This window comes from Gadus chalcogrammus, chromosome 17, assembly GCF_026213295.1.
Source record: "Gadus chalcogrammus isolate NIFS_2021 chromosome 17, NIFS_Gcha_1.0, whole genome shotgun sequence".
Lineage (NCBI taxonomy): Eukaryota > Metazoa > Chordata > Actinopteri > Gadiformes > Gadidae > Gadus > Gadus chalcogrammus.
In genome coordinates, this window is record NC_079428.1 from 1,224,071 (window position 1) to 1,238,883 (window position 14,813).

General features: G+C 51.1%; 2 protein-coding genes and 5 non-coding genes across 7 annotated transcripts in view; all 7 read left to right on the forward strand.

Moving 5' to 3' along the window:
- The first annotated feature begins 24 nt into the window (after positions 1–24).
- Positions 25–9,763, forward strand: haus6 (HAUS augmin-like complex, subunit 6). The gene is made up of 18 exons (XM_056575285.1): positions 25–430; positions 596–691; positions 1,090–1,165; positions 1,270–1,402; positions 1,823–1,967; positions 2,806–2,868; positions 3,071–3,128; positions 3,536–3,709; positions 4,293–4,492; positions 4,849–4,978; positions 5,261–5,369; positions 5,445–5,508; positions 5,965–6,018; positions 6,460–6,613; positions 7,224–7,277; positions 7,664–7,759; positions 7,888–8,023; positions 8,361–9,763. Exons 1-18 carry the CDS (start codon positions 294–296, stop codon positions 9,290–9,292), a joined length of 2,811 nt encoding a protein of 936 aa, XP_056431260.1. The 5' UTR covers positions 25–293; the 3' UTR covers positions 9,293–9,763.
- Positions 4,515–4,645, forward strand: LOC130370582 (small Cajal body-specific RNA 8). Its single transcript, XR_008893071.1, has one exon. It is a non-coding gene; the product is annotated as a small Cajal body-specific RNA 8 (non-coding RNA).
- On the forward strand, positions 5,593–5,723 carry LOC130370583 (small Cajal body-specific RNA 8). The gene has a single exon (XR_008893072.1). It is a non-coding gene; the product is annotated as a small Cajal body-specific RNA 8 (non-coding RNA).
- LOC130370584 (small Cajal body-specific RNA 8) lies at positions 6,118–6,248 on the forward strand. Its single transcript, XR_008893073.1, has one exon. It is a non-coding gene; the product is annotated as a small Cajal body-specific RNA 8 (non-coding RNA).
- Positions 6,855–6,985, forward strand: LOC130370586 (small Cajal body-specific RNA 8). The gene has a single exon (XR_008893075.1). It is a non-coding gene; the product is annotated as a small Cajal body-specific RNA 8 (non-coding RNA).
- Positions 7,375–7,505, forward strand: LOC130370585 (small Cajal body-specific RNA 8). Its single transcript, XR_008893074.1, has one exon. It is a non-coding gene; the product is annotated as a small Cajal body-specific RNA 8 (non-coding RNA).
- A 756-nt stretch (positions 9,764–10,519) lies between the features above and the next one.
- The window catches only part of dennd4c (DENN/MADD domain containing 4C), a 45,121-nt gene continuing 40,827 nt past the window's right edge, over positions 10,520–14,813 (forward strand). The window contains exon 1 of the mRNA XM_056575278.1: positions 10,520–10,741. The gene's annotated coding sequence lies outside the window, so the exon portion shown is untranslated. The remainder of the gene's footprint in view (positions 10,742–14,813) is intronic.

A 14,813-nucleotide genomic window follows, 5' to 3' on the forward strand; every position in this document is an offset into this window, starting at 1 on the left:
AAGTAAAATCTTATTTTATTTTCAAACAAAACAAACGGTAAGAGTCCACCCAGTTACTGGAAGTGCGTCATACAACATCCGCCTTTGTTAAAAAAAATTGGCGGCTGTACCCGGGTTGGGTCGGGTCGTAGCGGGATGTTGTTTATGTTATTATCACGAGTTTAATGATTAATTTAACTGATTAGAAAGTACGTATGGATTCAACACTAGCCTTTAAACCACATTAATATTTAAACCTAACTCGACCGTGATCGTGTTTAAAACTACGGACCACAACTCACCTATAAGGGAGAATGGCGAGCCCGGCGTGTGTCCAGAGGAGTCCGGGGAGATACCTCTGGTGTTCCCTTCTTAGTCTGGGCTTCACCCCCGAGGCCGAGATCTCCAACCTGGTGGGCAAGACCAACGTCAAGTACATCAACCTGGGAGTGTAAGTTGCTGCTGTTTATCTTTGTCAAACCTTTTCTAAACATCAACCTGGGACTGGGAGAAGCTGCTGTTCAGCTGTCTTCTACCCCCCTGAACATCGCTCTCCTTGCACAGCTGATGGTTCAATTCCGCGTCCATGTAACAACATTGTTCTACTTGTCCACAGGCACATGTTTGACAAACCCAACAAAGACGCCTTTTACATTGTGGTCCATTTCCTGTTGTATAAACTGGACCCCACTCGCTTCAGTGAGGCGTACAGGTCAGTATCTACATTGACTGTTGTCAATGTTTAACTCATATGTATGAAGTCTGTTATCCATATTCAACTCGCATGTAATAAGTCTGTTGTCCATATTCAACTCACATGTATTAAGTATGTTGTCTACTGTATATTCAAATCGCATGTAGTAAGTCTGTTGTCCATATTCAACTCACATGTATTAAGTATGTTGTCTACTGTATATTCAAATCGCATGTAGTAAGTGTGTTGTCCATATTCAACTCATGTAATACGTCTGTTTTCCATATTCAGCTCACATGTATGAAGTCTGTTGTCCATATTAAGTTCCATGTATGAAGTCTGTTGTCCATATTCTACTCCTATGTATTAAGCCTTTTGTCCATATTTAACTCAAATAGCGGTTGTCTGTTGTGTAGGTACTGCTGGCCTGTGTTTGACCGCAAAGCAGACACTGAGTTCAGGAAAATCACACTCGCCTGGCTTAAAGACATCGTAAGAACTGAATTCAGAATGTACTCATGGGACAATAAAGAAGAAACGGACTGTTCGTTGTGAAGCATGTTGTCACGCTGGCTTTTTCCTCCTCTCCCTGCCAGGATGAGAACAGCAGATCTGCCCCTAAAGTCTTGGCGTCTCTGTTCCTGTCCCCGGGGGGGCCCAAGTTTATTGCGGTGATGCTTCACCTGGCAAAGCATGTCATGCTGCAGGAGATGAAAACATTTACCACTGGTAAGATTTGTACAGATTAATATACCTCCAGTTCCTATTCGTGAATTTTTTAATTTTTAATATTTAAGCTTCCTCCATGTGTAAATACTGCTCTTTAAATTTATAGTGATCTAAAATTCTGTGCACATTTCGTCGATTTTTACTGACACTTTTATCCAAAGTGTCACAAGTGACAACTATTCATTCACACATTGACACCGACGGCGGAGTCAGCCACGCAGGGCGACAGCCAGCTCGTCAGGAGCAGTCAGGGTGAGGTGCCTCGCTCAGGGACACCTCAAAACTCTGCTATGAGAGGGATCGAACTAGCAACCTTCCGGTTACCAGCCAACCCGCTCTACTGCCACCCGATGTGTAGTTGGATGTATTTGTCCATAGCCAATGTACATGACCATGGCTGTCCTGTTCCGTTTCTATTAGATGGCCGGTGGGCCCCTGAGGAAGCCGCCGTGCCCGCCTCCACCATGGACATCGCCATGAAGAGACTGAGGCTGACCAAAGCCAGGCTCCTCCAGTCGGCCCAGGCCCAGGACCGCCTGCTGCAGGAGGACCGGAGACGCGCCCAGTGAGTACAGGGAGGCGGCTCCATCAAAGGCACCTCTCTTCCCATCTCTTGACTCTCATTGGTATTCATAATGTATATACGCTTTGAGCTCGAGGTCCGCAAGAGACTCAAGACTCACTTTGAGTTCAGAGTTCACCTGGACTGCATAGGTTACCCCTTACCCCCTCCCGTACTCCCCTAAAAGTACCCCTTTAAAGCACTTAGAGTGTAGCATTGTGTTGCATCGAATCCATCTATCTTTGTTGCATACGGGGAATGGGTTAACCTAGTGATAGTTAGTGCTTGGTTCTATGTATATTCTTACTGTACCGAAACTCGAAAGAGATATATTGTTGTGTCTCTTTCTTCGGACAAATGTCCAAATTGTAAGACTCTTTGGATAAAAGCGTCTGCTAAACAAAAATGTAGGTCACCTCTAAAGTACTGAACAAACCACACTGCTACCGTCTGATTGGCCGAAAGGGCTACCCTGTGACTGGCTGATTAAGCATTGATGCAAACAACCTGGAAGAGTTTTAAAAAGGCGGGTCACAGGGCTTCGGTTTGCCTCTCAAAATGAAAACCTCCCTGTGATTGGACGTTAACGTCTTCTGCAATGATTGATGGCTGGCCCATTTTGTTAGTGGACACACCTGTCGGCTCATTTAAGAGCAAGCTGGGCATGCCGAGACACTCTGCTCAGAAACAGTGCTGCAGTCAGCAGGTTTGTGTCGTGAGGCCAGAGCTCGCGTGCTTCCTAAGTTATTTGGCTCCTCTTTGAGGGATTTGATTGATTTTTGTGCCAAGATCTTCTTTTGTGTGCTCAGCCTGGATATCCTTTTGTGTTCCCCTTATGAAGGACCCTGGGTCCGTCCATTCAGGACATCCGGGCAGAGGGAGCCAAGTATGACAATCTGCTCAAGTATGTGTGACACGCTTTCATGACATAAAGTCCTGTTTCACAGTAGTGTTGGTACCAGAGGGGCGATCACAGGTGTGTCTCATGACCTTAATTAGGGCCACTGGAATGCCCAGAGCCCTAATTAACCGAATGCTATGCACCTGTTTTTGGCCCCATTATTGTGCTGTGCGGAGAGTCACTCTACCTCTTCTTCCCCTTCTAGACGTCAAGAAGATGATTCGTTCATGGAAGGGGAGGCTTCGGCTCAAAAGCTCCTCAAGGTATGTTCTGGTGGACTTGAGAATTTTCTTTTTTTAATTAGTTTATTTTCATTAATGTATCAATGCACTACTATTTCGACAATATATCAATGTATCCATGTTTATCAAGATATCTCCCTGATAACTGTTCTGTGTGTAAGGGGAGGGTGGGGGACAGGCCTTTCCCGGTAATACAGCTCCTTCATGTATCACGTTGTAACAGTAGGGCTGAAAGTTTTGGGGAAATAATCCAATCGCGATTATTATGACCAATACGCCAGACCTCGTCTCAATCTACATTGAAATGAGGTCTGGGAACCACGCATTCATTTTCTAGTATTTGAAATCGGCCGCAAGGCAGGGTATACCCAGGCTAGCTCCTTCATGCATCACGTTGTAGCACAGCGCTCCGTTCTGGGTTTCCTAAGGTGCGCTCCCTGTGGGCGGCCATCGACGACATGCTGTCGGCGCTCCGGGAGGAGCAGCAGGGGGTGGCCTGCGTGCTGAAGCCCGACGCGGACCAGTACGTCCTGGACGGGGCCACCCTTTCCCTCCGAATCCCCCGGTTGCTCCTCGAGAAGATCGAGCAGCTCCCGCAGCAGGTGAGAACCAGACCAACCCGACAGGTTGAGCCATCGGTGGGCGCCGTACCACGAAGCTTACGTCGTGAACACATCCCAGTGGTCGCCTGCGTTTATGCTGGGGAGCAGAGGAACCGAATATATTGATGGTGGTTTGGTTGTCGTTGGTGTTATGAATCGTGAGATTACTTTACGGTGAGACCTTATTGTGTAAAACTGCCAACAGCGTTTCTCAAGCAAAAATTGTCTGTTGATTCGGATTTTACGTTACTACAACTTTCTCTCGGCATCACAAAATAACGGAGTATGGTGAACAAGTGGACCCATGATGCATTATGGTGTACATACCCCTATAGACCCTCTTCAGAGGCGAACAGACCCAGTGGAGATGAGTCTACCGCCAGTGTCCTGGGTCATAAGAGCAGCAGACCCATAATAAGTGACACCTGTTGGTCTTTCGGTGACTCCTCTGTGATGGGATGTAACTGGTCATTTCGTTGCTCTGTTCTTGGGACATGTGCAATGACGATAAAGTCTCCACTGAATTGAACTGACCGGTGGCATTGCCCTCTGATGACGAACACCACGTCTGTGTGTTCTGCAGCTGAGCTCGGGCAACGTGTACGAGGCGGGCCAGCTGAACCCGCTGAGCGCGCTGGAGCTGCTGAACCACGCCCTGCTGCTGCTCCGAGAGGAGAGGGGTGTGGTGGCAGGCCCCGCCCCCCTGGCCCTGCTCCGCCTCCAGGAGCTGCAGACCAAGAGCGGGCAGGTTGGCCGCGTGCTGGAGGAGCTCAAGGTCCTCAGGTGAGTCTGTCTGACCTCACAGAGGGAGGCGGATACCTGGGCAGGGCTGGTCAGTGCTCTGCCCGTCACTAGTCCTCCCTAGAGCAGCCCTGCTCTCTGATGACCGAGGTGACCTGAGAGAAATCACAGCGGACAGATACGGAGCAGACACGCCTTGTTTCTTTAAACCGACCAATCGTGTGCTCTCTTTAGGAGTGCTATTGAAAGGGTCGTTGTCTATAAAATATCGATAAACTTTTTAATAGTTATTATATAAATACATTTTGGGAACTGTGGGGAGACTGTTGTTTTTTTTCAATGTATTTTGTGTAGTGAATTGCTTTAACACCTAACGGGCGCTGTCGGTCGGCCTTCAGACAGAAGATCTCCAAGGAGGAGATCCCAGAGGTTCGGAACGCCTCCCGGAGGTTGGAGCTGGCCTGGGAGCGGCGGTGGAGAGACGCCCTACAGGACAAACCGCTGGCCTCCTTCCTCTCAGACGATCCTGTGAGTAGACAAGATCGCCGGCTCTATACCCGGGTTGGGTCGGGTGCTGGGTGTTTATTTTACTATGAAATGATTTAGATGCGTACGTGTGGGTTCAACATAAACCGTTCTCCGACCGACAAACGGTTGTCAAACTGCGTCCGTGCGACCTCACTAGACGGCTATCAATTTGAAAGCGGCCGGGCCGGGCTTTGTCAGCAGTACCCTTCACTGGAGTACTTTGGGTCACGGCGTAACGCTCTGAGCGGAAGGTAGCCTGACCGTGTGGCGTCTGCCCTGTAGGCGCTGTGCTTCCTCTCCCCCATGGCCCCGCTGTCCTTCGCCCCGGCGGCGGCCAGCTCCAGGGTGTTCTCCCGCTACGCTGCCGAGCTGCCCGCAGAGTCCCCCCACGGTGAGCAGGCAGCTGAAGCTCCTTCCTGTCCTGAAACCCTTCATGTGCTGCTCCTCACCCGTCCCTTTGTTTCAGAAGAGGAGCCGGCCCGGGGCGACTCCCAGGGGGAGTCTGGCGACAGCAGTCCTGAGTTGAGCAGGTAATGAACCCTTCGGCTTGGCAGCGCGGTGACTGACGTTCGCTCTATCGGCCGGGGTAGTTCCGCTTTATTGATTTGGTACGGAGGGAGGCGGATACCTGGGCAGGGCTGGTCAGTGCTCTGCCCGTCACTAGTCCTCCCTAGAGCAGCCCTGCTCTCTGATGACCGAGGTGACCTGAGAGAAATCACAGCGGACAGATACGGAGCAGACACGCCCCGTTTCTTTAAACCGACCAATCGTGTGCTCTGTTTAGGAGCGCGTCATGTCCTATTGTAAGGGATGAGCATTGTTTGTGTGTAACATAGATTAACTTGTTTTTAATGAATGACTGACTGGCTTTTAGCTTATCTTATAATACATTTTGGGACAAACTGCTCTATCTTAATTGTATTTTTTTGCGTAGCAAATTGCTTCATCGTTTGAGAAGTTCCATTAAAAGTTCTGTTTGTCTTCAGGCAGAAGATCTCCAAGGAGGAGATCCAAGAGGTCCAGAGCGCTCGCCGGAGCAGGTGAGGAACCCTTTGTCTTTGTAGCACGGTTCAGGACGCTGGCTTTATCGGACGGTGTCGTTTTGCGTCTTTAATAAGTTGCAGCTGTATGACTGAGAGAGGGAGGCGGATACCTGGGCAGGGCTGGTCAGTGCTCTGCCCGTCACTAGTCCTCCCTAGAGCAGCCCTGCTCTCTGATGACCGAGGTGACCTGAGAGAAATCACAGCGGACAGATACGGAGCAGACACGCCTTGTTTCTTTAAACCGACCAATCGTGTGCTCTGTTTAGGAGCACATCCTGTCCTAGTACTATTGAACGGGACGAACACTGTCAGTGTGTAATATAGAAACCTGTTTTTAATAAATGTAACTAAATATAGTTGTGTCTTTATATAAAACGTTGCCGTCGTCCAGCAGCTCTGAGTGTCGCGTGGCCCTGACCTTGTGACGGTCTCTTTCAGGGGCTCCGTCCGCCCGGCCCCCCTCGTGAGGGTCGAGAGCCCTGGAGCCGTCGCCCCGTCCTACTGTCCCAACTCGTCACTCGCAGATCTGCTACACACTCTCTCCTCTCCCCCCAGGGCTCGCTCCCCCAGCCCAGCGCCACCAGGGCGACAGGTGGGTACCGTCAGATGCATGCCTTGGTGTGCATGGTTTGTTTTTTTTGTTAATGTTTTATGATTAAAGTAAGTAGTAAATAACACGACTAAAGTCTCATTATGCTATTGTAAATGTTGGGGGGAAGGTGCCTTCACCACAAACGTTGGGAATATCACATTTTGGGAACTTGGCGGTTCACGACATCTGCCCTGTCACGGTGTAGTTCAGCTTTGTAGTTTGGGTCGACCGTACAGCACAGAGGGAGGCGGATACCTGGGCAGGGCCGGTCAGTGCTCTGCCCGTCACTAGTCCTCCCGAGAGCAGCCCTGCTCTCTGATGACCGAGGTGACCTGAGAGAAATCACAGCGGACAGATACGGAGCAGACACGCCCCGTTTCTTTAAACCGACCAATCGTGTGCTCTGTTTAGGAGCGCGTCATGTCCTATTGGAAGGGATGAGCGTTGTTTGTGTGTAACATAGATTAACTCGTTTTTAGTGAATTACAGGCTTTTAGCTTATCTTAAAATACATTTTGGGACGTATTGATCTATTTTAAGTGCATTTTTTTTGTGTAGCAAATTGCTTCAACGAATGAGAAGTCCCATTGCAAGTTCTGTTTGTCTTCAGGCAGAAGATCTCCAAGGAGGAGATCCAAGAGGTCCAGAGCGCTCGGCGGAGCAGGTGAGGAACCCTTTGTCTTTGTAGCACGGTTCAGGACGCTGGCTTTATCGGACGGTGTAGTTCTGCTTCTTTAATGAGTTGCAACTGTATGACTGAGAGGGAGGCGGATACCTGGGCAGGGCCGGTCAGTGCTCTGCCCGCCACTAGTCCTCCCTAGAGCAGCCCTGCTCTCTGATGACCGAGGTGACCTGAGAGAAATCACAGCGGACAGATACGGAGCAGACACGCCTTGTGCTTCCTCACATTCGCCTTTTTTTTTCACCAGCTCGTCGGCTGTCGTCTCGCTGCCCACAATGGGAACGTGAGGACGGGCGTACGGAATCGAGGTCAGCCGAGGTTTTAAGTTTCCCACGTGAAATAATGGTTTCTTTCTGTTCCCCATGTAGGCCAGGGACAGGAGGACCCTCTCCGGTGGTAAGGCGGCTCCCACCAGGAACAAGGCCAAGATATTGGACTGGGAGTGTGACAACTTGGCGAGCCAGGTACCACGCTCAGCTTTCCCCCTCCTCCGTCGGAACAAGAGATTGGAGAACTGGAACTTGACTCTTTTTTTCCCTGCGTATTTGTGAAGCTATGTTATTTGTGTTTTTTTTTTCTTTCTTTTTTTCAGTTTGCGGAGGCCGTCACCGCGACCAGTCCCATGGAGGGCAGGAGGAGGGGTTTGGCTCTGGGGGATCTGCTCTGCAATCTGGGGGCCGACCCCTTCTCTACCAGGAAGCAGCTGCACCGCACCCCCGAGAGCTTGAGTAGGTTCCCCCCCCCCCCCCTGAGGGCTTGAGTAGGTTCCCCCCCCCCCGAGGGCTTGAGTAGGTTCCCCCCCCCCGAGGGCTTGAGTAGGTTCCCCCCCCCCCCCTGAGGGCTTGACGAGGTCCCCCCCCCCCCCCCAGAATGCTTGAGGTTCCCAGTGCATCGTGATGGCTCAGCGTCTTCTCCATAAGACTAGGTCAGAGCTTAGAGAGGCGCTGGCGGAATCACTTCTCCATCATTAGTGGGATATTATGCGGGGAATCGTAATTATACGCTCGTCTAGTACTCCTTTTGCCGTCAAGGAAAATAAAACCGTTTTTTTTCCTTTGCTCCCAGTTTCGGACGTGAAGAGTTCCTGGCGTAAGGCAGTCGAGGAATGTAAAGTCCAAACCGGTTACAACCGGTCGCCCGCGTCCGACGGGGACGACATCGCCGCGCAGCAGGCCCCGTGGGACCAGTCCTATGGCACCCCCAGGGGGCCCCTGACCTTCTCGTTACACGCCACGCCCGGAGGAGCCACGCCCACTGCCGCCGACGCCTGCCTCACCCCCTGCCTCACCCCCTGCCTCACCCCCCAGCAGCATCATCCCGCCTGGGGCTCCCCTGACACAGAGGTCATCCCCCACATGGAGGGGTTCCCCCACTTGGAGGGCCTCCCGGACATGGACTTGATCCCCGACATGGAGGGGTTCCCTGGAACAGTGTGTCCCCCCTACAGCGACGGCTCCCCTGACACGGAGGGCTCCCCTGACACGGAGGGCTCCCCTGACACGGAGGGCTCCCCCGCCACGGAGGGCTCCCCCGCCACGGAGGGACCCCACGGCGTGAGCCGTAGCGGCAGCGCGCTTCACTCCGGCTCCGCCCTGTGGAGGAACTCCCGGGGGTCGCCCCCGGCCTGGGGCTTCCCCGACACGGAGGGGTACCCCCACCTGGGCGGCGGTGAAGTCCCCTACAGCCTGCTCGACGAGACGCTGCCGGACATGGCGGGCAGCGACGAGGACGAGGACGGAGACGGGGACCTGCTCCTCCTGTCGCCCCCGGCGACCGGCCGGCCCACCTCCCTCCTGGACCTCAGCAACGACGAGGCGTCCTACCTGGGGACGGGGACGGGGACGCCGCTCTGCCCCTCGGCCCGGGGGGCGGCCCCCACCCCGGCGTCGGACTCGGTCCTCCTGCTGGATCTGGAGGCGCTGGACAGCCTGACCCCGCCCCGACGGGAGCACAGCCTGCCCCAGCTGGTGACCTTCTCCCCCATGGATGACCTCTAGTGGGGGGAGGACCACTGAAGACGTTGGATGTCTTCGTCTTAACTGTCTTAATTGTGCCATCTGCAGCAGATGCATCGCTTTGTGTATATAGATGTATAACTAACATGTCTTTAGGACGTTTAATTATTATTTAAAATGGAAGGGAGGTATGAACCACTTGAAGTTCTTTGCTTCGCATTGCTTAATTGTTTAAATTCTGGCTCACCTGCAGAATTTAAATAGATTCATTTTTAATACATAGGCTTGGTATTGATACTAGAGTGATAACATGAGCTTAGTGACATTGGCTGTTGTAACGCATTAGCTTCTGTACGTCTTGTTTCACGTTTAATAAATAAACTTCTTGAGTAGCCTTTTGGTGGCTGATATTGTAAATGGTGTCTTTAACGCATCTGATTGCCAAACTAAAATCCATTTTTGTCATTAGTCCCACTCAACCTGCTATGTGCTGATGAATAGCAGATCTGCTGAGGAAAGAGGTTGTACCCTAATGTTCTGAGAATCCATATTAATTAATCATCCTTCCAGAGGCACGACTGGCCCATCCAGACGTTCACAATGGTTGATAAATAAAACGTAATCCCCGGTGGAATTTCCTATGCAGTGAAAGCCACAGGATATAACGCAATACAATAAAGATGCTAAGAAAAACAAATGCTAAAGTAAATAGGACAAATGGTATCGACAGTATAAATTGCAGAGTCTAGACTCACACCCATGTGTTAGTTTTGTAGTTTGGCTATGACAAATACACTAGGATAGTTTGCCAGGCTTGCGATTCAGCATGCTGATCTGAACATGGCATACACTAACGTTATAGAACACTTTAAGGCACTGTGCCAATTTTGCACACTTTCACTGATTATTAATCGCATGCAAACAGTGTGAGCTGTTATAGCGTCATGTCATTCATGCATAAAAGCAAGGGACACCTATGTAAAGAATCCAAGAAAACATTGAATGTGTCAAAATGCACATATTTAAACTAATTAATATGAAGATAGGGGGCGCTAGAAGCGTGTTTTCTCTAAAGGCTCGGGGGGTGGGCTAGGGGACCATGGGGCAGGGCCTAATGTCAGAGAAGCGGGAGCCACCCCTCTGTGCGGATCCACTGCGCCTGGAGCCACGCCTCTGGGCGGGTTCACTGCGCCTGAAGCGACAATGGCCACGCCTCTGGGCGGCTCCACTGTGCCCGGAGCCACGCCTCCACAGAGCGAACTACGCACGGAAGAAGAAAACTATCAGCCCCAAACACCAACATGGCGCCCGCTTCGACCGACAACTTCACATGAAAGTGTCGCGTTGCACATTGGCTTTATCTGTTTTGCGCTAAAAGAAGGTCGGGGGTGTCTTAGAGCAGCCCCCCGTCGGGCGATACCAACAAGGGGATACAAGTGAAGGTGGAACAGCAACAAAGTGTCTTCTTCATGTCAGCGCTCTGAACAGCTGGTGAGTACCCGCCTTGTGTTCAGTAATGTGGGTTAAAAGCCTTCTAGTTTGATGTAACAACAACAGAACAGAAGGTATACTCTTGTTTAAATAAGGGCTAACTTTGTCTGCTTCTTTGTTGAACTCAAACTTCTTTCCCTACTGACTGGTTGTGTGAGGTGGTCTTCATCTTCCTGTGTGTTGGGTGAACAGTATAACGCTGTGATCCTCCACATCCCGGCTGCAGGTCCTTTTCCCCAACCAGGGGTGTTTCCCCCCGTTGGTATCTGTGTGAAGTAAAGTTGACCCACTTTCGTTGTGGAGGAGGGTGCATAAGTTGGGGAACACAATACTAACGACCCTACTCCTCCCCACTCCTAACCGACCCCCCCCCCCCCCCCCCATCAAGATAATGGGTACTGCTTGGCTCATGTTCCTTATCAAACCCGGCAGGTGCCACCTCGGTGAGGGGTGTGTGTGTGTGTGTGTGTGTGTGTGTGTGTGTGTGTGTGTGTGTGTGTGTGTGTGTGTGTGTGTGTGTGTGTGTGTGTGTGTGTGAGAGATACTTGTTGATTGTTGCAAGCAGCTTTTGAGTTTTGAACAACATTTGGGTAGATCGCTCAGTTGCATGATTTTAATAATAGCGCAACACTTGTTGTTATGATGATGCACTTTAAAACAGTCCTATGTGGGTTTCCTTTGAAAACAAAACCTTTGATAATTCCATACATGCGGGGGTAGGATGAGTTACTCATGGGAAATCCACAAACTTTGACTTTATGGTGATTCAAAATGCTTTTATGTATGAGGCAGTTGGCGTTTGACCGAACCCATAAGGAACCCCATGCTCTGCAGATGTCTATAGATTAGTCTTTGGTTGGTGAACGTTGACGTCAACCCACCATACTGGTATTGCTTAACACATGCACATAACTATATAAGACTTCCTATAGCCAGCTGTGCATAAGGAAAGCGAGAACACAACCCTTCCTTCCCTGTTCTGCAGCGACGTACCAGGCAAAAACGAACGTCTCCGCCACGTGCGCATGCATGTGATGCCTAACCCTGAATGGATGTGTGTGGAAATACCTGTTGCGCAATCAATTTGAATTATACACATCAGAACTGTGTGTGTGTGTGTGTGTGTGTGTGTGTGTGTGTGTGTGTGTGTGTGTGTGTGTGTGTGTGTGTGTGTGTGTGTGTGTGTGTGTGTGTCATGCTTTTAGCCTACTTTAGAAGTGTAGGTCGACCACCCACTCCTCGCCTTTTGATTGGAGGTGAAAGGAAAGGTCAAGGTGACCTGAAGACTTCAGTGCTGGAGTTGTACTTTGACACTGCCGCTGCTCTCTTCCCTCCCAGAGGTCCTGTCAGGTGACCCAGAGAATAAGGAAGTGGACAGGCAGTAATGGCAGCAGGCAGACTGGCTTGGAAAATTGACTTTATTTCCCCCAGCTGTGTAGAGCATTTTCTCTCTGGGACCAGAATAAACTTGATAGACTGCATGGCTGTCAGTCATGCGTCTTCACAATTGATGTGTGTTTGGACTGAAGCAGAAAAAAAGAGTGCATAGGCCTGCTTGCTTTGATGTGTCGCGTGGGTAGTTAATGAATGATAAACTTGGTTGGTTGCCTTTCCAAAGCGAATGAGAGTTCAGTGACTTTTCCCTGATGATTTAAGCGTTTCCCGGCACGTGAATACAAGCAGTAGACGTCTCTGACGTAGAAATGGACGGGAATCGTCGGGGCAACATTAATTTATTTTCCCTTGATGGTAGGAAATGATTACTCAGGCCTGTGCAATGCTCTCCTTCTCCAACGTTGCTTTGTTAGGCAGTGAGCCGTGAAGGCAGACTGTGACTGATTCTTACCTGGAAGAGTTTGCTCAGCGCTGGGATTGGCCACCAGGTGTTCCCCCCCACATCATTCAAACTGGGCTGTACCATGTTTGCGTCGTCCTCTTTGTTTGGGTCTGCTGACCTGTTATCCTGCTCCTTCAGGCTATTTCACATCAACCGTCTCCCACTGAAACAAGGATAACTCTTACCCACCTTAGAACCACCACACGGGCCCTCGCAGTGCGTCTGTGGGCGGTCCGGCTCCTGTCGTGTTTCGGCGGGGAATGTAATGGGCTCGGCCGGTTAGTGAGGGCAATGAGTTTGCCCTCTCTCCCTTTCACCTCGGCGAGGAAAGAATTTGTTTCGGCGGGTCTCGCAGGCCCGCCCCGCTGCAGGTGGGCCCCGGTCTTGTGATGCCGGCTTGGGCTTTAGCGCTCAGCCTCTGCCCTCCCCAGCTAGCCTAGCCTAGCCCCCCCCCAGCCCCCCCAGCCCCCCTCCTTCTGGGGCACCGCTGATGCAAATTATTTCCAACTGATTTGGCGGCCATTACTTTTTTCTCGTGTGTGTGTGTGTGTGTGTGTGTGTGTGTGTGTGTGTGTGTGTGTGTGTGTGTGTGTGTGTGTGTGTGTGTGTGTGTGTGTGTGTGTGTGTGTGTGTGTGTGTGTGTGTGTGTGTGTGTGTGTGTGTGTGTGCGCCTCCCCGTTCCACTCTCACTAGGTTTCCTCTTGCCCACTTCTCCCCGTAGCGCATGGCAGTGATGGCACACTTCCTTTTGACGTGACGTCTGTCTGATCCTAAACACGATCTGTTCCTCGCCCTGCGTAGAACACACCTGTGGGGCCATAATGCCTGCACTGTTGTGCCGGGGAAAAACAAGGAAGCGGTGAGACTGAGCAGTCTGGGATGAATGAATGAACGAGTGTGAGTGTGAGGGGAGGGAATAATGTTTCCACGCTGTCATCTGTTTTTCTCTTTTTGTCATCGTCATGTCTGGTGTGTATGAGAACCCTGACCTGTTTCCATGACCCGGCGCTCCTTGAGCGCTGGTTCACCGTGTCGTTCCGGTGAAACCTTAATCCTCCGGTTCAAACCGGGTCGTTTGCTGTCAGGTTGGGGCCGTCCTCAATCCTAAGCTTTTGACTCGCTTTCATCACCGTGTGTTTATCACGGCCATCTGGGACACACACACACACACACACACACACACACACACACACACACACACACACACACACACACACACACACACACACACACACACACACTTCAAACCCTATACCGTATCGTCCTACTCTATTTACATTTTATTGCCAAATCAGGACAAACTGTCTGTCTTCGGACCTGTCGCGTCCCATCATGCCTGTGTTGTTGGCAGCGTTACGGGTAACTGTACGAACACGGTTCGAACCTTGGGGGCAAATGTACGCAATGGCTGCCGGTTACCCTGGAAACGGTTTATTCCCCTTTGCCTCTGGCTGTCAGAGGGAATATTAAGCGGTCGCACTGACGCTGCCCCTGCCCGGTGGCTACTTCTCTCGTCAGAAGGGCTTCTCCAACCCCTGTGCTGTGTGCACGCCTCGCTCCCTCTCGGTCTCTCCGCTGTGCGTCCAATCAGGGCCGAGCCGTGCGGTTTATCCTCCTCTGTTGTCAGACACGCAGCCATGGCGGTGGTTGAGGACCGGGTTGTAACGTGGATCTGAGTGGAGGATCTCTGCTGTAGTAAGAGGCGGAGGAACGACAGGGCCGTCCATTGTCCAGCACATGCGTGGGCATGCACCCACACATGTCATCACAGGAGACGCACACACACACACACACACAGACACACACACACACACACGCACACACCGGTTTTCACATAAATAGATGCCCTGTTTGTGTGTGTGTGTGCTCCCGGCAGCGATGAGGTCACAGCGAGGATACATTTGGGGACAACCCCTCCCCCCCCTCCCCCCCACGTCCTCTTTGCCATGACTTCAACACACACACACAGACAGACAGACAGACAGACACACACACACACACACAGTTATTGGCATTATTTTAGCTAATCCTGTTATCACCATCATTAGCTAAGTTAATCCTGGGATTTATATGTCATATCACCTAACATGTGTGAACATGTGTGAGAATATACAGTGTAATACAGGCCGGTATTGTCCTTCCGATCAGTAGAGCAGCGCGGAGCCCAAACAATGGAGTAGACACCTGATACCAGGAGCAGGGGACAAACTGGTTCTCTGACTGGGGTGGGAGGGG

What these genes read in the sequence shown, in the direction of transcription:
- haus6 (XM_056575285.1), top strand. Translation starts at nt 294, where the DNA reads ATGGCGAGCCCGGCGTGTGTCCAGAGGAGTCCGGGGAGATACCTCTGG. An exon ending in AAGTATGACAATCTGCTCAA is followed by an intron (nt 2,869 to 3,070) that starts GTATGTGTGACA and finishes TTCCCCTTCTAG; the next exon opens with ACGTCAAGAAGATGATTCGT. An exon ending in CAGAGCGCTCGGCGGAGCAG is followed by an intron (nt 7,278 to 7,663) that starts GTGAGGAACCCT and finishes TTCCCCATGTAG; the next exon opens with GCCAGGGACAGGAGGACCCT.